This window comes from Notothenia coriiceps, unplaced genomic scaffold, assembly GCF_000735185.1.
Source record: "Notothenia coriiceps isolate Sejong01 unplaced genomic scaffold, NC01 NC01_scaffold00011854, whole genome shotgun sequence".
Lineage (NCBI taxonomy): Eukaryota > Metazoa > Chordata > Actinopteri > Perciformes > Nototheniidae > Notothenia > Notothenia coriiceps.
The window spans coordinates 289741-311888 of record NW_011344555.1 but is presented as its reverse complement, the minus strand read 5'-3'; the positions used below and the strand labels follow the sequence as shown (position 1 = coordinate 311888).

At 40.8% G+C, this 22148-nt stretch overlaps 1 protein-coding gene across 1 annotated transcript; it reads left to right on the top strand.

Annotated features, from left to right (window-relative positions):
- The first annotated feature begins 1580 nt into the window (after positions 1-1580).
- Positions 1581-19744, top strand: clocka (clock circadian regulator a). The gene is made up of 22 exons (XM_010773021.1): positions 1581-1669; positions 10379-10608; positions 10712-10803; positions 11133-11192; positions 11718-11866; positions 11950-12041; positions 12589-12678; positions 12808-12928; positions 13072-13185; positions 13267-13385; positions 14803-14885; positions 15461-15567; positions 15652-15799; positions 15899-15974; positions 16059-16203; positions 16302-16402; positions 16863-16973; positions 17468-17629; positions 17749-17952; positions 18060-18220; positions 18699-18981; positions 19111-19744. The coding sequence occupies exons 3-22, from the start codon at positions 10784-10786 to the stop codon at positions 19372-19374; spliced, it is 2610 nt and encodes an 869-aa protein (XP_010771323.1). The 5' UTR covers positions 1581-1669; positions 10379-10608; positions 10712-10783; the 3' UTR covers positions 19375-19744.
- Positions 19745-22148: the final 2404 nt, after the last annotated feature.

Here is a 22148-nt window from a genome sequence, read left to right as displayed (position 1 = left end):
TCGGCCTCGTGTGGACACTCTCGCTGTTTCACCACCTCAACGGCGGTTTTGGACGTCGCCCACGCTTTCATTGGCGCCTGGGTGGCGCACTTCTGGACCCCCTCTCCCCTCGCCTCGGCAACAGTTTCGGACATATATATTGACTGTACTTACTGTGTGCCCTCCTTTCTTCTCTTCCCGGGCTTCAAGCCGACAACATGTGGCCGTTTCTCAATCTCGAGGAAACTGGCTTCCAAGCCAATATTTCAAGGATGCTACGTCCTCGAGTGCCGCCGAAGGACTGTTCCAATCTCCAGCATACTTGGAATTCCACCGAGGCCGCGTCCTTGGTTTGGGGGTAATTTCGAGGCTGCACATGGGTAGACTTCGCGTCCTTAAAATCCCCACAATGCTTTGCGCACAGACCAATTTCCCCAAATCTGTGGCGGAAAATGTAAGACGGGGCCTCTCATATGACGCACACCTGCACACTTGCTAGCCTGTTCCACTCTTCGTTTTCCGAATGCCAGGAAGGATTCTTGCCTAGCTTCTGAAGCAAGTGACTCGGAAGACATGTGCTACCAAGCAAGCATCCTCGCGATTGAGAAACGGCCATTGTGTTACCAAACTATGTGATGAGGTGATTGTTGTCATTAAAACAACATCATGATGTCACTGCAATTAAGTGGCTTGGCCTACAAAATAAATGAGGTCAACTAGAAAACATTGATATAACAAAAATAATAATGTAACAGGAAATTAACCAACAACACTTTTACTTAGCAATACTTGTTATTCATTTATTTAATTGTATTTCTTTATCTGTTTAAATCATCGATCAACAACATAAATGTGTTTGCCAGATCCAGCCTCTCATATCAAAGATTTGATGCATTTTGAGTTCAGGGAACCTTTTATTGACAATTAATTAAGTAATTTTAACTTTAATTACATACAGATAACATGCTATGAACACATAAGGAAGTAAGTCTGTTCAACAACATTAGTTTAAAGGCTCCATTTCATGAACCTGTGATTGGTATTTACTACTCATTCAACTAAAAGATACCAATACATTCAAGAGGTTTGTCATAAGAATATGATAGTTATCCTACCAATAAATCTTTTTATTTTTTATTTGAGGCCAATAAATCATCACTGGATGAGACTTAACTCAGTAGTGTGATATAATTCTTTACATGGATTCTTTATCAGTAAAAGGGTTATTACATTTCCAAAGCCTTTGCTGAAACACTCACATGTACACTCACACCTAAGCAACCTTTTTTACAATAATGAAACAAAGTAACCTCACATTAATGCACTTCTCGGAGCAAATGGTTGTTTACGCTTCCTGGAAGTAAATGTTCTTCCCAGCTGATGGCCGGGGGCGCGGGTTGCTAATGAATGAACTGCCAAGAGTCGTGTGAGTCTGTGTGTGGGTGTGTGTTTGACAGTGCATGTGTTTAGAGCTGTTCTCTTATTTTGCAGTGCTGTACGAGGCTTATGGTAACCCAGACGCTTCAGTTCTGATTCAGAAATGGGAGTTTCTTCGCTTTAAGCCACACGTTAGTTACTATTTAACAATTCTAGCTTTTCTCTTTCCGTTCATCAGATGAAGAATTCAGAGTTGACTCATCCATCATGAGGTGAAGCGGTTCCTTAATTGACCACCACTCAAGGAAACAAGGTAAGGGATTGTACACTTGGATAATTATAATTATCTAGAGCTTTTGGAGAGACGTTATACACCAATTCAGTAATGTTCTATTTTTGTTCTTCAGTCTACCGATGTTTCACATAAGTATAATGAAAATTGAATTTAATGCGCATTTGATGCATATGATGTGAGGGTTGAATGGATGTTTGTGAACTGCAACCAACTGCTTAGTTATTTTCTTATCTTGTCTTAAGTGTAAATGGACAGCAGACTATGAAATGTAGCTCCTTAAGTGTCTCTACACAAGTCCTATTTGCTGCTTGAACATTATTATTTACTATTAAATATAACTAAAGCTTCTGAAGCAGCTCATGATGGGTTAAAATGTTTCAAAGAAAAGTTTAAAACGTGATGAAGTTGACGTCTTGAGTGTGCCTTGTTTTGATAACACTTGAGAAGCGTAAACAATATTCTGGACATTAGGTAGCATGATTTCTTAATTTAAGGTTAAAACAGTATTGTAACTATGGCTGTAACCAACAAGTATTTTCATTATTGATTTACAACAAAAACAATATGTTTAGTCTGCAATTCAGACAAAAGCTAGAATGGTGCATTTTGCTTGATTGATGATTTAATAGTTGTCATACTGTCTCATTGTTTCAGCAATAATAACCACAAGTTTAAATGTTTACTACAATGCATGTTTGAATGGGTCTTTTGAGGAGGCAGATCCTGGATCAGCTGTTTACTTCTGCATGATGAATGGTGTTTAATTTAGGATCGTGCAGTGGCATGGTATGGAAGGGCTCTCTTTATCTGAGATGAGCTGCAGTCAATAAAGTGTGATTCTAACTTTGACACATTCATCTGTAGAGTATAATACATATGGTGCAAAGTCTTCCCGGACACTACAAAGTCAAGTTAAGGCCTTAGTTATTAAGGTTTCTAATGGTTCATACTTGCTTTACTGTTTATTGTAGGGACAACATGTCGATTCTTAATATAAGGCTAGCTGTTTAGCATAAATATAATTTAAATATGTCCAGATTCAGTGTTGGTGGTCACATACAGTATCAGTGATATATTTTGAACATAGGCTCTGTCTGACAGGGCTGCGTGTCTGTAGTCCTCCATGATGCTTCTATTTTGCCGCCAGTACTCCTTCTGAACACAAATGACCTACTTGGCACCGGTATGAGGCCCCTGACCGACTTTCTTCTCCACTGGGACAGGAGGCCAGCAGCAGTGGAGGTGGCCCCTGCCAACCGCTGCTGCTAGCCCCTCAAACATTCCTGTCTGTGGGCTGTGGAGGAAAAAAGCAAAACAAAGACCATTTTGTGCTGCTGTGCCTGTGGATGTGTGCTTTAAGAGGAAACACAGCTTGCTGCCTCCAGTCGAGGGTTTGAGTGGTACCGCTGTGCCTCAGTGTGGTGGGCCCTGTTGACAAGCTTGTTGTGGGTTTTAATACTTAAAGGCCAAGTGACCATGAAATTATTAAAACCATCCATGGTCGATCTCACATCCTAGTCACGAGGAAACCTCTATGCCTATTTCTCTACCTTTGAATCTGTAACAAAAATCCTTTATTTGTTCTTCAATGTTACAGCAAAGGTGACAACATATATAAGAAAACTGGCAAACACAATATTTGATATATAGGCTGTGTTTGAAATTGCATAGATATTTAATAATTTCTATTTGCCTTCATATAATACAGAAACATATCAAATTGAGTGAAAGAGGGATTGTTAATTTACTATTCTTGCACAAATGACATTATGATCAATATTGTCTTGTGATGCAGAATGTACACTTTTATTTATTATACTTTAGTCGGCTGGTAATGGCATGTTTAGTTTTTTATTTAGTAGGTGTTATGCAGAAGATTAGATTTGCAGTATGTGGTTTTAAACACTATCATATTCATGTTCTTTGTAGATGCTGCCTGGATGTGCACGCCTAGATTCTGCTTCAGACAGGATGTGAGACTGAGTCATTTATTCATTCATGTGTTTTTGTGGATTTGTGTGACCTCCGCCTACTGGCTGTTAAACATCTGAATACTATTATCCTCGAAACCTCGATATTTCCCACACTTGGGGCTCTGAATATAATTATCATAGATATTTCACTTGGGGCAGGATTTGACCTTCACCTGTGTACCGAGTATGTTTTGCAAGAGGCTGTATTGATGTCTAATGTTCCAGTGATTTTAAATTGTAAACGGACGACTGAAGTTACTTGTCTTTCTAGGAATGTTTGTTCAACCCTGGGATCTTTTAGAGGTTCACTAATCCCCTACTCTCGGGTTTCAGGGTATGACGTAGAAGAAAACTAATGAAGAAACTCAAGGGTTTCTATGACACCAATTTAGCTAACCATGTGATACAAGCCCTACCAGACAGCTTCAGCATAATAGAAAAGCTTGGTATATCAGCACAGTGTTTCCCCTATATACAAATAGCGGCGGCGCAGCTATTTTTGCTAAATCTTGAGACATTGCCACTGTATGTACTGGCAGGGCCGATTTTTGACATAGGTGCTGTAAGTGATGAAAGTTGGGGATGTTGGGCAGCTCACAGCCAAAGTGGGAGCGAGAGAGCGAGCGAGGGAGAGAGAGAGAGGGCGCACCGGTACCGGCGCTGTTGTTATTAGAATCTGGTGCTAGCTGCGCTAACGGATATAAGAAGTAGATGTTTCTACAACCATGGTGGAGGAGAGCTCTCCTGTCAGACTGAGAGGCTCAGTGAGGTAAAGGACTCTGAGTGTTAAGATAGTTAATTTTAGTCTAAGTTATCTCAGTGGGTCTCAAACAAATATCTGTTTACAAATTATGTAAACACATATTTCCAAGGCACTCCTTTATCATTATTAGGATAAATAAAAACAGGTTTGAAATCATTCCAATATATACTATAGGACAGTTAACCAAAAATATCGTTTAAAGTTGGAGAGATACAAAAATATGCATGAATAAATAAATGTTAAGGTAAAATAAGATATGAATGAACAACAAAAATAAAATAAGCTACATTTATTTGTTATTGGCTGTGGTAGGTTATTGGTTATGTTCACATACTTATTTGATTATTAAAATCTAAACCGATCTTTTTCATATGGGCGTTTTTAGAGTTGTACCCCCTAGATCAGGGACCGTATTCACAAAGCATTTTATCTTACCGCTAGGAGTGCTCCTAACTCGNGCTCTGGAAGGGAAAAAACATTTTTGACCGTTGGCGCTCATCCAAATGTTCGGCCTTGATGTCACAACATTCATAATTAAGTAAATGTAACACCCTTTTCACCCCTTACACGTTTAATTTGCCCTGTACGTTGGGCGCTAGGTTAACTAGGTAAAATAAGATATGAATGAACAACAAAAATAAAATAAGCTACATTTATTTGTTATTGGCTATGGTAGGTTATTGGTTATGTTCACATAATTATTTGATTATTAAAATGTAAACCGATCTTTTTTCATATGGGCGTTTTTAGAGTTGTACCCCCTAGATCAGGGCCGTATTCACAAGGATCTTAGGGCTAAAAGTAGCTCCTAACTGGCGAATTTAGGAGAAACTCCTAAACATAATGGGCGTGTCAGTCTTAAATGTAGGACTCCTAATTTTATTCACTAAGAGAAATTCACAAAGTATTTTAGGCCTAAAAGTAGCACCTAAGTTTAGGAGAGCTTAAAAGTCCTCGAGAGGACTCCTAACTCAGTAAGACCTATTCACAAAGAATCTGAAAATGGCTGCGAGACGAAATGTTTTGGAGACAATGGAAGACTGTGAATTGATCAAGAGATATAGGCTAAATCGTGAGGGTATCAAACTTGTTGTGGAATTAGTGCGGGATGCAATAACATCCCCGACTAACAGGAATAACCCGATTAGTCCGGAAATAAAATGTTTGGCAACACTACGATATTTAGCAACAGGGAAAATGCAACTTTGCAATGCCGACGATTTAGGAATATCGCAACCATCAGTCAGCTGTGCCATAAACCAAACCATCAACGCGCTCTCTAGACCACATATCATCCAACAGTTTATCCGGTTTCCTTTGGACAATCAACAACTACACAGAATCAAAGCCAACTTCATGGCAATTGCAGGTATGCCCGGTGTGGTCGGTGCTATTGACAGGACGCACATAAAAATAATTGCGCCATCAAAAGATGAGGACGTGTTCGTCAATAGAAAGAAAGTACATTCCATCAACACGCAGATTGTTTTCATTCATCATGATAGGGGGACTTGAACGGCGGTATGGGCTGTTATTGAAAGTGTTTAAGTGCTGGAAATATGCTCATTGGATAATAGTTTGCAGGGTGCTTTTAATTGCCTCCTGATTTAATGCAATTTACGTATTTTTATTGTTTGCTCTCTCTCTTTAACGTGCATATACAACGTCATTATCGTGGTCTGCACAAACTTGTCATCATGCGTGTATTCTGCTAACTGCACTGTCCATAACTATTTGATAGGAATACATTTCTAGCCTAGGCTATTTCCTTGTTTTTCGGTGATTTAGTGGGCTCGTTTGTGGGATGTTGCGGATGAGTTTCACCGAGACCGCCTGCTCTGAACAACCAATCACCGTACTGACCGCTTCTAAAGTCATGCACGAGAATCGACGTAATCCATAGCAACGGCGGTCACTCTTTATCCTTAGTATGAGTAGGTCTCAGCGGCTTTGTGAATAACTTTTAAGAAAAAACTCCTACGTAAAATGTTTTAGCGCGAGTTAGGAGCACTCCTAGCGGTAAGATAAAATGCTTTGTGNAGCTCCTAACTGGCGAATTTAGGAGAAACTCCTAAACATAATGGGCGTGTCAGTCTTAAATTTAGGACTCCTAATTTTATTCACTAAGAGCAATTCACATTGTGAATTGCTCTTAGTGAATAAAATTAGGAGTCCTAAATTTAAGACTGACACGCCCATTATGTTTAGGAGTTTCTCCTAAATTCGCCAGTTAGGAGCTACTTTTAGCCCTAAGATCCTTTGTGAATACGGCCCCAGGTCTCTAGTAAGTGTGTGCTCAAAGTGCACCAGATTGAAGCATTTTACCTTAACATGTTAAAAAAAATCCCCCCAGACCCCCCTAGAGGATGTGACTTCCACCCCCCAATTAAAACATGTTCATACAATACTGAATACATTTGAAGCCATTTTGACGTACATGACCTATGTCAATAAGTTTCGGTTTTTGTAGTGTATTTGTCTTTTGTAGAGATTTTTCATTTATTCTTTATATATAAAATGTCGCCTAGGGCAGCAAATTGTCTAGAACCGGCCCTGGTACTAGGCCCCAAGAGCTTTTCTTGTGCTGGCAGACTCATATAAACAAATTGGCGGGGCGCACTTTGCACGTGCACACACTAAAACATTCCACGCACTCCGTGCTCACATTATGCTGGGCCCACGTGCCTTAGCACCGCTGCTATGACTCCATCCTAGGGGAAACACTGCAGCATATTGGTTATAAGGGATGCATCCTGAAGAATTTCAAAGATCTGTTTGAGGCTTTATCCTGCATCTGTATTGTCAACTGCTGGTCCAGCCTTATGAACAAGTAGTACCTTCCAACATTAAACAGGTTTTCTAATATGCAGTGATATTATCCTGTCCTGTGTGGTGTATGAGAATAGTTGTATACCTGCTGGTGGATATTAAATACTGGTCCTTTGGTAAACATTTGGATTATCATCACAGGGTACATTTTATGTCACCTTAATGAATGTCTGAGCCTACATACTGTATATATATTTTTTTTAGCACTGCTGTACTCTCTCTCAGTTAACAGTGTCTCTTAATTCAATACTAGAAACACTCCCTGAGAATCTGCTTCATAATACAATAACAATGGGAGGGATTGGTTGTGTCTAATTGATGGAGAAAGCAGGCCACTCCATCAGAAAATAAACATTACTGTTTACATGACGAGGATGCAGAGGTGCCATTGTTTTACAGGCACAGACTTCAAACTTAAGTCTAATAGTTCTCAGTGTATGACGAAGGAAGTGCGATCTGTGGAGGAATTCAGCCAGGCTATTTTAGCTCCGCACGGTGAGGCTGGTTGCCATGGTGTTGCCCATTAACACTGTTGCTGTGCTGGCTTCTCTGCACCGGGTGTGGAGGGGTGCAGCCGGGTGCTTGATGAGCAGCGCCACAGATCCACTTCAGAGTGACTCATTTCCTCACAGCTCTGCTGCCCTACATCTCAGTATGTGATCAACAGACCTTCAACTATACTGTGTAAACAATAGGACAATTATTATTAAAAAGTGTTTTCAGTCTATGATTTGATGTGTGTCAGGGTGAAAAACACTTGTGTCAGTTGTTTTCATTTGAATACGTCTGTGCTAGTCTATACGGTTGACATTTTGTACGGTTGACATTATGTTGAAAATTGGCTGTTTACATGTCTGGCGCTGTTTCCTTGACGCCTGTGCCCGCGACGCCTGTGCCCGCTGAGGCTCAGGGAACACCAGGACGCCTTTGTAAATAATGTGAATAAATAGGGAAATCTGATATGCAGACAGTGGGATGCCATACTGCCGTCTTTTGTGAAGGTGCTATCTGTGTAAAATGTGTGGCTTTAAAGGACTTGTGTTGCCAGGGAGCGCAGTGTTATTAGTAAGAGCAGGAAGGTGTTGCCTGTGGAGCTGTGATTAAGTTAGATTGGAGGAGGAGGAAGAAAGTAGGTCATTGGGCCAGCAGGTCAGTGAAGCGAGGATGACATCACAGTTATACAACCTCTGCTCACCCAGTTGTACAACTCACTCTGCTGCTGGTACACTAGTGTCAACATTTACCTTCCTCCTTGTATTTTGCCCTCATTTCAGTCAGGACCAGTGTTTCTTTTTATATTTTTTCCGTCTGTTTACCAGCTAGCTTGACTTTTCAAGATGCATAAATACTCTCTGGTTCAGAAGGTACATCTGTGTAGAGAAAAGTCTGTACTGAAACTCTCCACTCACTTTACTATGTTGCTGCAAAGGTAATCTCATATAAGTCACCGTCCTTTGAATTTGTGTGAAAAGAGTCTCATGCAGTCCAAAGTAAAAATAACACTGCATAGCTGGAGGTCAATGGGCTGCAACAGAACCTACTCTTACTGTCATTTTTTCCTTTGCGTGTTTTAACCATAGACAACATGAAGGTGTAAATACTTCCTTCATGTTAAAACACACGACTGCTTTCCTTGTTTTGTTGAACCTGACTAGGTTCATTTACTTTTTTTTTTTTAAATAACAGTATACATGCTGACTGTGGTTTAATTCACACGCTGATCCCTGGTCATATTTTATGAATTAAAATATGTATTCACATTAAAAAGTATTTCAGAGGCCAAATCATTCATTGACACATTGACAGATCTTTTTAAAACATATTATTTTGCTTCTCAAACTGAGACAATAAACTTGGGTGCTTTTAAATAATAATAAAAAAGGAAAATAAACAAAGCATTAACAATAAACACGAATAAAGACACAGTTCCACAGAGAAACGGAGTGTGTGTGGACTTGCTTGGTTTTGTATATTTAGGACCTTGAACAAGAATGTGTTATAATTCCAGTTATATCAATAAGAGCAGGTGTGTTTTATGCTGTTTGGCTTAAACAGATACTTCGCTAAATAATGTATCTCCATATTTGTATATATTAGTTATTATACCTTAAGCATAAATCCCTAAAATAGCTAAAACTTACAATACAATTTCATTCGAAACATTTGTAATAATAAAAGTCTTATGTGTACCATGACACACTGAGAGAAGGGATTTTCTCACCGACACAAAAAGGCTAAAAACCCTCCCACAGGTTCTGGCGGTAACTGGTTTATGAAATAAATAGGTCAAATATTTTATGCTAGAGACCCAGTGGGCCTTCTCATTTTAATCTGACAATCTATTGTAGGCCTACCTGCGCAATAACAAGAGTCAGGAGAGAGGAAGAACACATTTCTCTCAGAGATGTGCAGAATCTATGACTGTGATGTGGTTTTGTTTTCCTTTTGGCTGATTTAAAATAGGTGCTATTATGTATCTGCCTCATCAGCATCCAGGGTAATAAACAAGAGGCAATAGTTTAACTTTAAAAGCAATATGCACACCATCAGTAGTTGCATTGAGCCATCACATGAGGCTTCATTACTTTTCTTGCAGCGTCCTACACTGACCACTGCCTGTTGAAGTGGGTGACAGTGATGGGAAAAAGTGGCTCTACTGCCCAACTGTACAGAATATAGTATGTATTTCCAAGATCTTATGGTAAAAAACGATAAATAAACTGACTTCTAAACAGAGTAAGACTAACATTTTACAAACATTTTCTATCCAAAATATGGGGGCTGTACCCAATAGTTGTTTTCTCAGCACTTTGGTGGAAGTGTCCTTATTCCTGCCCTGCTGTTGGTTTATATTATATGGAGACACAATGCTGCCCCCTATTTCTTTGGAGCACGTGGCTTGAAGGCACACATCCCATCTTTAAAAGAAAGTGCATTTTCATTTTTGTTTTAAATGTACTCAAACTGATTCATCACTTTATTTAACATGTTCCAATACCGCCTCCCAAATTAGACAGCTTCATATATGTGGCATGGTTATAATAATAATAATCACATTTTATCTGCCATACCCTGCAGTCTTTAATGGCTGGCCTGATGAACATTCATCTTGTTTTAGTATTTTGTTACTGACGTGTGTGTTTTTTTAACACTTTCTTATAGACTCAGATGTGCCATGAGCCAGTCTCACACCCAAAGCAGAAGAAAAACTCGGCCCATTGAAGACTTCTTTTCGGCGGTTTGCCCTCTGATTGAGGACGCTTTCAGTGACTCTCCTCCAAGACTCCCAGAGCTCCACCACCCGCATCACCACAGTGTGTCCACCCACACCCTTCCTTCATCCAGCAGCAACTTCCTCATCCTCTTACAGGACTGGCTGTACTGTCAGTAAGGTGAGGTTCACTTTGACAATCTGACATTACTACTGTTTTCAACCACTGGGAAGAGAGGAAGCTGGTGCACGTTCTTACCGTGTGCTGTTTATTTTCCTTAAAGATTCTTTCACAAATGTCTACCTCACGATTAAAAGACCCCTCTCCAACACTGCGACCCTGAACAGGATACAAAATGACCTCGAGCATTGACCGGTGAGTTATGAGTTACCTGCATTTGGCTTGGCTTTGTATTATTGTCTTTTTTCTCTGATCAACAGTACAGATTTTGAGATAAAATTATCTGTGATGTTACGTACTGTATGACGATTTAAGGCAATCGCCTATCAAAATTGCCATTGGTTGATTTCAATTCAAATATCTAGCAGCATTAGATAGTCACTTTTTGGGATACTGTGTCCAGTTTCCTGCTTTAACATGACAATTAGAATTAGGCTGGGGCTCTTAACCCAGTGTTTAAAATAGATGAATAGAGAAGGAGTATAAGAGGATCTTCTTCAACTGTTGGTGTATTTGCTCTGCAGGGATGACAGCAGTATCTTTGATGGGTTAATGGAAGAAGATGAAAAGGACAAAGCTAAACGGTACGATCCCTTTGGATTGTGTTCAGATCAAAAAAGCTTCATGTTACTTTTTAAATCGTGAATCTTAAATCATAGAGTAATTATACATCAGATGGCCTTAGTTCCTAATACAGTTGGGGTATTTTAGAGCACTCGCAACAAGGTAGCATTGCTAATGTAGCTCTGACCAATGCCCAAACTACTGTAATACATAAAGACAAAACTTCTTCTTACTCTTTTTCATCAAAGTCTGTTTATTGTGTTCACAGTTTAAAACAAGTCTATCACAAGATACACATGTACCAGACACACAGAGCTTCATGTGATACATTTCAGACATGCATAAAAGGGCAATAAATACAAATACAAAAACGTACCAAGATATTGGTTACATTGTCATTCGCTCCAGCTTCCATATCCTACACAAAGGTTACAAAAAGCTGCTTAAAATGACTAAATAAACCCTCTGACCGTATACCTAATCCTCCCCAGTTTAAGATGGTACACAACATTTAAAGTGTGTTCTTATTCTTATTCTACCCACAGTGTGTCCCGTAACAAGTCTGAGAAGAAACGCAGAGATCAGTTCAATGTCCTCATCAAAGAGCTGGGCACCATGTTGCCGGGCAACACCCACAAGATGGACAAGTCAACTATTTTGCAAAATAGCATCGACTTTCTGCACAAACATAAGGGTATGCAGCCGGTGTGTGATCAAGATTCAGAGTTGTGGATCACACCCTTCAGCTGAACCTGTTTAATGTCTTATGTCCACTAGAGATCGCAGCTCAGTCAGAGTCAACAGAGATCCGACAGGACTGGAAGCCTCCTTTCCTCAGTAATGAAGAGTTCACTCAGCTGATGTTGGAGGTGAGCTAAAAAAGTATATGACTGGGCGATATGGCCAACATCCTTTATCCCAATATTGGTAATTCCATATATATATATATCAGGATATAGCATGTTTTCTGGTAATTAAATATTGTTTCTTTATTGGAAAATCCGATGGTAAAACCTATTTTTGTATAATCCTTTGTTATTTAAATACTTTTTATTTGATTTACAACTTTACTGCAAAATGAAGTGAAATAAAATGATAGATGAAAATAAATATATATATTTCAATCTATACCCTGACTATGTTTACATGCATGGAGTCCAGTTTTTAAGAGCCACAATCTTCAAATAATTTTCACTTCAGATTTTCTGAGAAATTTGAGTTAATATCCACTTGTTATTATCATTTCAGAAGACATTGTTGGGTATTGCGACATCTCTGTATATATGATTTCATCATTCCCTTTGTAAAATCCTAAATGATCATTTGTTATTATTGCCCATCTTTAACTAAACGTGGAATGCTGTAGTCTTTGCATTTCCTTTTTTCTAATCCAAGAGTACATTTTGTTTCTGTCAGGCGTTGGATGGATTTTTTCTTGCCATTATGACTGATGGAAATATCATCTACGCCTCTGAGAGTGTGACGTCCCTACTTGAACATTTGCCTGTGAGTATAACGTAAATAAATAATAACGTAGACTCATTATCACATTTTCATAATATTTATAACAAAGCCAACATGTGTAAAGCAACTCCTGCTCAAAGATGTATTTGTGATATTTTACATGTGTTACAGTCGGATCTTGTGGACCAGAACCTTCTGAACTTCCTGCCCATGGGGGAGCATTCGGACGTGTACAAGGCTCTGTCCTCTCATATCATGGAGGGAGAGGCGCTGACGCCTGAATATCTGAAAAGTAAGTAGAATATTTGACTTGCATTGTGAAATGTACATTTGTATTATTCAACTATTATATAATTGTAATGTATATGTAGTCATCCCAAGTGTCAATTATTTCCTTTCATTCTTTCTGTTTAATACTGGGATGTTTTTTTCCAGCTAACAATCAGCTGGAGTTCTGTTGCCACATGCTCCGAGGGACAATAGACCCCAAAGAGCCCCCTGTGTACGAATATGTCAAGTTCATCGGAAACTTTAAGTCCCTGAATAATGGTAGGTTACATTCCAATTATTTTCTGAGCTCTGGGCTGTGTTTCCTAGTCGTAAAGTTTCTGTTATTTTATTTGTCCCCAGTGCCTAACTGTGACAGAAACGGTTTTGAAGGAGTGATCCAGAGATCGCTTCACTCTGCTTATGAAGACGGAGTGTGTCTGATAGCAACCGTGAGGCTGGCCAAACCACAGTTTATCAAGGTAATAATCATAAGCCGTTATTTCACTTCACACTTCTCCTTTCATCGGTTAAAACACATTCAGTTTCACACTTCAGGGTTTGAATTGATTAATGAATGTAATTAGAAAAAAAAACAATGGCAATAGTTGCCCAGTCACTCCATGCAAACACATTTGGGCTCCTGTAAACCATTAAAGGCAGTCCCCTGTTGACTTGAAAAACACTGTATCTTTTGGTCTCTTTCCCATTGTGTTAAATCTTTTGTTCAACTGAGTTAAAGGTCCCATGTCATGGCCATTTCCACTGATCATAATTCCATTGTTGAGGTCTACTAGAATAGATTTATATTGTGCAATTTCCCAAACTCACATTGGTTTCTCATACAGCATCTCTGTAAACTACGTGTATTCACTGAATTTCACTCTCTGCCTTTAACGGCTCGTTGTAGCTCCAGTAGCTCCAGCCCCCACCCTCCCTGTGAGCACAGTGTGCTCTGATTGGTCGGGACGTTGTGAATCGTGCTACGCTCCTTGGAGGTGTTGTTTCCTTGTTTAGCGATACACAGCGAAACACAGCCAAACTCACCCTGAGCACACACAAAGTCACAGCCGAAGTAAAAACAATACGTGTGGCTTGATATTGAGTAAGAAAAAGGTTGATAAACGCTGTGAGAATGGGTCTGCAGAGAGAATTTCGCCGCGATCCCAACTGTCTGTTATCAGCCTGCAGCCAGGGAGGAGAGATCAGCAGAGCTGCCTGTACTGAGTGTGTTTGTGAGGAAGTCCGTGGATTGGTCAATTTGGACCAATCAGCAGGGGCTTAACGTAACAGCTCCGCGGACGTAACGTAACGGCTCCACGGATTGGTCCATTTGGTTCCGGGTAACGCATGACATCATGCGTACCCAGAAGAATCAAATGGACAATGACGTATCTCCAACGAGGCGTTTTGGGGAGGTATTTTCTGTGTTAGAGTTTTACTCACTACAGGGTGTACTTTGAGGGTTTTGACTCTGCAGACCGTTTACATGCATAAAAACCTTCATAACACAGAAGGGGACGGGTAATAACCGGAAAAGCATGACATGGGACCTTTAAACAGCTGCTCTTGATTTGCGGTTTATTGGTCCGAAATTAAGTGGCATTGAGTTTGGAATAAAGATTAAACAATATCCCAAAGTATTATGGAATGAAGGTTCTGGCACTGAAATCATGACAGTGGTTCCTGTATGAAAGACATCATGGAAATGTATTTAAACTTGTGATGCTTAGTAATTCTGGTTAACAATGAACACAGCACTTTAGGAGAATGTGAATGCTTATATCTACCTCCTTAGACTGACATTATTTCCTGCATGTGCATCTTAGAATGTAAGTATTCATCTCATGTATTTTTAGATACATGTTAATAATGTTAAATCCCCCCTTTCCCCCACAGGAGATGTGCACTGTAGAGGAGCCAAATGAGGAATTCACCTCCAGACATAGTTTGGAGTGGAAATTTCTCTTCTTGGACCACAGGTACAGATATCAAACAGTATCTTTGTTCCAGTTTGTTTTTCCCTGTGTTTTGCTGTTGGAAAAAACCTAACACAGGTCTGTGATAAATTCAATGAGTGATTCCAAAGCTTATTATTGCCGCTGCTTTTAATTGAGCTGCTCATACTCACACTACAGTATGCTTTTTAGTCATGTATTCTGTACCTGCTGTGTTTATTTATTTATTTTATTTCATTATCTTTTTTTATGCCTGTTTTTAAATGCCATTTAATTATGTATTTGTTCTTAAATGTCTTTTGTTTTTATTTTGTAAAGCACTTTGAATCGCCACGTGCTGAAAAGTGCTATATAAATAAAATTGCCTTGCCTTGCCCTATATTAAATGCATATGCTGTAGTGTCAATGAAGCCACTTCACAATCTTCAAAGCAATGTAAATTCTCCGTGTTGAGATTGTGTCCTTTGTAGTTTAGCACTTCCAGCACTTCCAATATAATTTCTATCCCCATATCATTTGAATTCAAATTGACTATTTTTCTGCTCCATTTTTTAATTAGGCAAATATTCATTGCAACAACATTGTCTGTGTTTCTCCAGAGCTCCACCCATCATAGGTTACCTCCCATTTGAGGTGCTGGGTACATCAGGATATGACTACTACCATGTAGATGACCTGGAGACACTGGCCAAATGCCACGAACACTGTGAGTACATCTTTCTCAGGCATCACTAAAATATCAACTTCTTTTGAGCTTTTAATCAAGCTACCTTTCCTTGTGTTTCTCTAGTAATGCAATATGGCAAAGGAAAGTCCTGCTACTACAGATTCCTCACCAAAGGGCAGCAGTGGATTTGGCTTCAGACTCACTACTACATCACCTACCACCAGTGGAACTCCAGACCAGAGTTTATTGTCTGCACACACACTGTTGTAAGGTACATCAAAGATTTACCCGGAGATTTCTATATTTCTAAAAGGGAAAAAAATAGAAAAACGCCTAATCTTTATACCACATTCACTGCCTTGTTCTACAGTTACGCTGAAGTAAGAGCAGAACAGCGCAGAGAGCTTGGAATCGAAGAAATACAACCTGAGATCACAACAGACAAGGTGAGACTTGATTGATTACTTGATTTTTGGATCAGTAATCTGTGACATGGAGACCCAGATCTGACTTTCCCCCTCGCCTCACAGCAGTCCCAGGACTCAGAGTCTGAGTCCCAGCTCAACACCACCAGCCTGAAGGAGGCTCTGGATCGCTTCAACCACAGCCGGTCACCTTCGACCTCGTCTCACAGCTCACACAAATCCTCGCACACCGCTTTGTCTGACCCAGCCTGTAAGCACACACAACTATCTCTGTGACTGAAACTAGTTTATACCAGATGGCCTTCTCGTTTTTTAAACCTGAGAATCCCGTTTATGTTTCCCTCTCAGCGTCGCAGGTGAAGCTTCAGGGAGACAGGAGTACACCAGGGTGCCAATCTGTCTGTGCTGTGGAGATGACGTCAGTGCAAAGATCATCCATCAGCAGTCAGGTCAGTGAAGGACAAAGTCTTGTGTAAAAGGGCTTTAATTAGTGGACATTTACGGTACGTCCACACGGCAGCGTTGCGTTGAAGCTTGCCGGTGGGCGTGTCTGGTGCGCGACCAATCACATGAATCTCCCGCCCCGGACACACAAGCACGCGGTTTGATTGGCTAATGCTTGTACTGGCATATGATTCGATTGGCTGGCGCTTCTGTCGACGCTTGAAAAGTTGAACTTTTCTCAACTTTCGAACCGAGCAACGGAGGCAAAGCGACGCGACGGAACCACAATGCAGTTCGGCAAAGATTGACGTCACCCCATTCAAAGTGAATGGGAAGCGTCTCCGTTGAAGCATGCGACGCTGCCGTGTGGACGTACCGTTAGGGAGAGATCAAATGCTTTGTTTTGAAATGATCTTCATCCAATTTTTTTTCTGGTGTTTAATGTTATGTTGTATGTTATTTCAGCAGTCAATGAGCTCCCAGACTACAGGACAGAACATGGCAACATCCGTGGTTTCACAACAACAGCAACAACAGCAACAACCTCAACAGCAACAAGTTCAGATCAGTGGGCAGGTAAGATAACTATCTCAATTGTTTCAATGCTTAATTCACGACTATTCTTCTGTGCCAGTCAGACAGCTTTTCCGGCACCTTTTTATAGTATGCTTTGGTTTAATTCAAGAAAAAACTGGAGGAAAAAGTCAAGTGGAGTTGTGCTTTGGGCTTCTCCGATTAAATAGGGCTGTGTATCAATGAAATGAATTCATTAACCAATTCCGATTATAAATTAATTTCGTAAAAAATATTTAATTTATCCTCATAACATTTCTAGTGCTCTGTCGCTAACATGTATTTGCAACCTAAATGTGATTTAAAAATGTTTTTTAAACCAAATGTATAATGGATTTGGATCAGTAATCTGTGACAATGATTTGTAAGTGCCATTTTGGTGCCTTTGAATCACTGTTTAAAATTGCTCCTCTTATGCTATGCTAGATACATGCATTGAAATCACCTCAGCCGTTACCATTTAACCTCCCTCTGTGTCCCGTGTCATTGTTCCTCAGCAGGCCATGGTGCAGTTCTCCAGCCAGCTCGAGGTCATGCATAGCCTGAAGGGGCAGCTTGAGCAGAGGACCAGGCTGATCGAGGCCAACATTCAGCGGCAGCAGGACGAGCTGCGGCAGATCCAGGACGAGCTGCAGAGAGTGCAGGGCCAGAGCCTGCAGGTGAGACTGGGGAGAAGTGTTGTTGCTTTGCTGTTTTTTTGTTTTAAAAAAAAAAATGTATTTTCGGTTTGGGTGGAGGATTTTGCTGTTGTAGTAAGAATCGTTTCTGCATGTCTCAGATGTTCTTGCCGAAAGGAGCTGGCGGACTGAGTCTCAGCTCTGTTCAGATGGACCAGGGGAGCACTGTGCAGCAGGGCGGGACCCTCAGCATGCAGGGCCAGGTGGTCTCTGCAGGACTTCTACAGAGCAGCATTCAAACCCAACATGCTGTCCAGCCCCAGCAACAAATGCTGCTGCGGGAACAGAGCTCAGCACTCTCACAGGTCTGACAAACTAAACAGTTTTCCCGGTGCTGTCTAATAAAAACATCCAACACATCTTCATCTTGTTCTGTGTATTTCAATCTCAACGCTCGTCTCTCATTTTGCAGCCTCAACAAAATCCACTGCCTGCGTCTCTCTACAACACAATGATGATCCCTCAGCAGAGCCCAGCCAACGTGCTCCAGATTGCCACCAGCCTGGCTCAGAATACTGGACACAACACTCCTGCTGTGGCCACATTTGCACAGGACCGTTCAGCTCAAATTAGGTTTGTACCCTCATTTAAAAACTGGTCCCATTGCTGTCATGATTACATTTCATATCATCACACAAAGTGAGCTCGTTATTAAGTACTGTAAGATCATTGATTGCACTGCCACTCTGCCTACCTCTTTAATTGTGTCTCTACAATTTAGTTTAGGGCTGAATGGAATAGTTTGAAGCTTCATTCATAACATTGAAACATCAACATTTGAACTCAACATTCCACAGCTGTATTTCTTTTTTTGCATGTCTATTTATTCTGTCCAAACCACAAATTGCATAGTTGCAGATAAATATTTGGCTAAACTAATATTATTAGTATCGTACTGCCAAGTAGACTTGGATTTCAATGGTGTCTGCGTATAGTTCAAACTTCTGTAATCCAAACATTTCCAATAACTCGTCCAAGAAGGCTCCTGACACCATTTCCATGTGATTCAGTGACCCTAACCAGCCTTTTGCCCACTTCCTGTCTCCCACAGGTTTCCTGCCAGTCCTCAGCTGCTCACCAAGCTAATGGCAGGGCAGATGGCATGTGGGGCCGTCATGGTCCCCACAACCATGTTTATGGGCCAAGTGGTGACTGCCTTCGCTCCGCAGCAGAGCCAGACCCAGACCATCAGCATTTCCCAGCAGCCACCACAGCAGCATCATCATCAGCAGCAGCAGCAGCATCATCAGCAGGAGCAGCAGGTACAGCAGCAGTCTCAGGTCACAGCCATGCAGCTAGGGCAGGCTCCACTGCAGCAGACTCAGTTCCTTCAGGTAACGCTCGGGGGAAAATTAACATGAGCTAACTTTGCACATCAGAAAATGCCATAATTACAAATGTCACTTAAATAAAGAGGTTAATTTCCATCCAATCAACTCGCTAATCACATTTTTCCACACAAGGCTTCTCGGCTTCTTCATGGAAACCAGTCCACCCAGTTGATCCTGCAGGCGGCCTTCCCTCTACAGCAGCAGGGTGCCTTCACTGCCACACCCCAACAACAGCAGCAACAGTTACAACAACAACAACAACAACAACAACAGCATCATCATCAACAGAAGCAGCTACAGCAGCATAAACAGCATCATCATCATCATCATCAGCAGCAGCTGGCCCCTCACCGGGCCGACAGTCTGTCTGACCGCTCCTCTTCGCAGCAACAGTAGCTGGGGGGAGCCAATCAGAAGTGGACTGAGCCAAACCCAAGTGTGGGTGTCATTGTGACGGGTGTCTTTGTGACAGGGGTCTACAGAGAAGTCCTGCTAAGAGCACTAAGACCACGCCTCAGGCTGAGCAGTGATGGGATGGGCAGCAGTGGCTCCCCCCCCTCACAGAGATCTGTTGCTGTTTGCACTGAACACCTGAGCACTGAGAGCTGCAGAGAACCGGGTCTGGGACAAGGGCCTTTCTCAAAGAAAACAGGGAGCCACAGACCTTATAATGGACTCCCCCTCACACCCTCCCCTGGCCGTGTGTGTGTGTGTGTGTGTGTGTGTGTGTGTGTGTGTGTGTGTGTGTGTGTGTGTGTGTGTGTGTGTGTGTGTGTGTGTGTGTGTGTGTGTGTGTGTGTGTGTGTGTGTGTGTGTGTGTGTGTGTGTGTGTGTGTTCCAGTCACACTCACAGGATTGAGTTATGCAGAGCTCTCTGGTTCATTGAGGTGATGCAGAGAATCTTCTGTCGAGCTTCAAGGACATCCTTGTTTTGGATGTTTTCTCTTTTTCTTGTTGAATATAATTATGTCAGAAAATATTTTTGAAAATGTGGTGTACATTGGACTTTAACTGTTCAGAACACCAGGTGTAATATATGATGTAAATATAATGAAAAAGAAGGAACTGATATTTTATATGATGCATGAAATGAAATGTGTAGTTATTTTGAAGCTTTTATTCTAGTGCTCGAAGAAAAAGATCTTAAAGTGGCTGATATTCTCACAGACCCCTATCTCCTCGGGGAGATGTTTGTGTGTCAACAGTCAACACTGCCGATGCTGCTTGTTGTGTCACAGTTTGTTTAATCCTTGAACCGTATTTTCACAGATTTCATAATAGAGGATATTTTAAGTATTTAAAAAAGCTTTTTAAGATGTGCTTCAAGTCTGCATACTAAAAAATAAATACAACTTAAATAGTGTGAATTGACTTAAACCTACCAAGGTTAAGTTAAATGTTAGCAAACAATAATGCTGAACAATACAACACTTATTTTCTTATGTATTCATGTTTAGCACTTCCGCTGAGAACCCTCCTTTTCAGAGTTATATATGATGTACGTATGGATTTATTCAACATCTAGATATTTACCCCTTCAAATATATTTGAAATGTGAAAGTCAGACCTGGTAACCTGAGGCTGACATTCTCACACTAAGCTTGAGTGAAATGATTTGTGTTAGCATGGCTCTGATCAAACAGTGTTGTAATTGGCAGTCTGATCATCCATCCAGTCTTAAGCCCCTTATCTGGGTCAGCAGAGTGGGGAGAGCAGCCCAGACTCCCAGGCTCCCTCCTGCACCTTTTTCCGTCCTGTGGGAACTGCAGGAATCACAAACCCCTTAACTAGCTCTATTGAGGCAGCAGCTCAAAGGTCCCCTCATATCTGTGAACTCCTCGCACTCTCAGGAAGAGAGAGAACCGTCACCAACCTCTTTTCTGCAGCCTGAGTGCTGTAGCTTCAAACCAGCTTTAAGTGGTTGGAATTAAATCTGCCTTGCTTTTATGTTCCCAGTCAGGCTTTGATTTGAGAAAGCAGATTCAATTCCAGCTAATTCTCTACATGTTGACTCAACCTAAAACCGCAATCACTGTTTAAATTGGCTACTTGGCTGCAGTGGAAGCAGGCTGTGAACCCAACACTGCCATATTAAGTTAATACAGTGAACTTTTTTAGCAAACAGTTGCCTGTTTACGCATCAAGCATACTGTAAGAGGAGAAACTTTGTTTGGAGTTGTGTAGGTGGATTGTTCTTTCCTACTTTATTGTGTACCATTTCAAAATGCTGACCAGCATGTAAGCAGGTCGGCCTGGCAGCCTCCTCACCATCTGACCGAGTCCACCGTCAGATGGCTGAGAGCAACTAATGGTCGCTGGTCCGGTGAAATATAGAGTCGTTGTTGGACCTTTGGCCCAAGTTGTCTGGTGATACCATGTGTGCTTACATAGCATGCATGTCATGAAGTTTGAATTTGGTGTTCATAATGATTACACCATGGAAGAAGTCCAATAACTTGAGTTCATCATGTAACAGCTGGTGTTTCTACTGCCCTGAAGTCCCGCTCATTTAGTTTGAACATGTGGAAAAAAAAATACATATATATTAACCTAAATTATGACCTTGCAATTATTATGTTTTAGTTTGACTCCAAGTTGTCATCTGTTTCAAGTTAGCCAATGGGTTTCACATTATTAGATTGTTGCTATCTGTAAATTGTGCATTTCAAGTTTTAATCACTCATGTCCAAGTACATTTGGCTTGCATTATTTATGTAATTGTTTTTGTTTTTTAAAGATGCTTTCATGTTTTTTGGTTAAAGTTGTTTCATATCTAGCTGTATTTAATGATGCAGGCCCATGTTTAGTGTGTAGCTGATCTAGACTACATTATAGTCACCAACATGCTATATCATGTCAATATTGCATCCCCATTCCATACACTTACACACACTTTTTCAAAATGTATTTAAAAACTCTGTATTATACAAAAAAAATATTGCTATGGGGAATTTGAGTTTGAGGGAGGATATGATTGTTGTCCTCTGCTTATGGCAGACGCAAACTAAACTATTTAGGCGAGAGAACCATGACATTTAAAAAACCTTAGCCATGGAAAAATGAACGGCCCTCCTTTCAGAAACAAAGAAATAATTCATAACCTTCCCCCCTTTTCTGAACCTACCTCCCACTAATAACTCCCAAACAGTCCCTAACCTGCTTTCTCCACT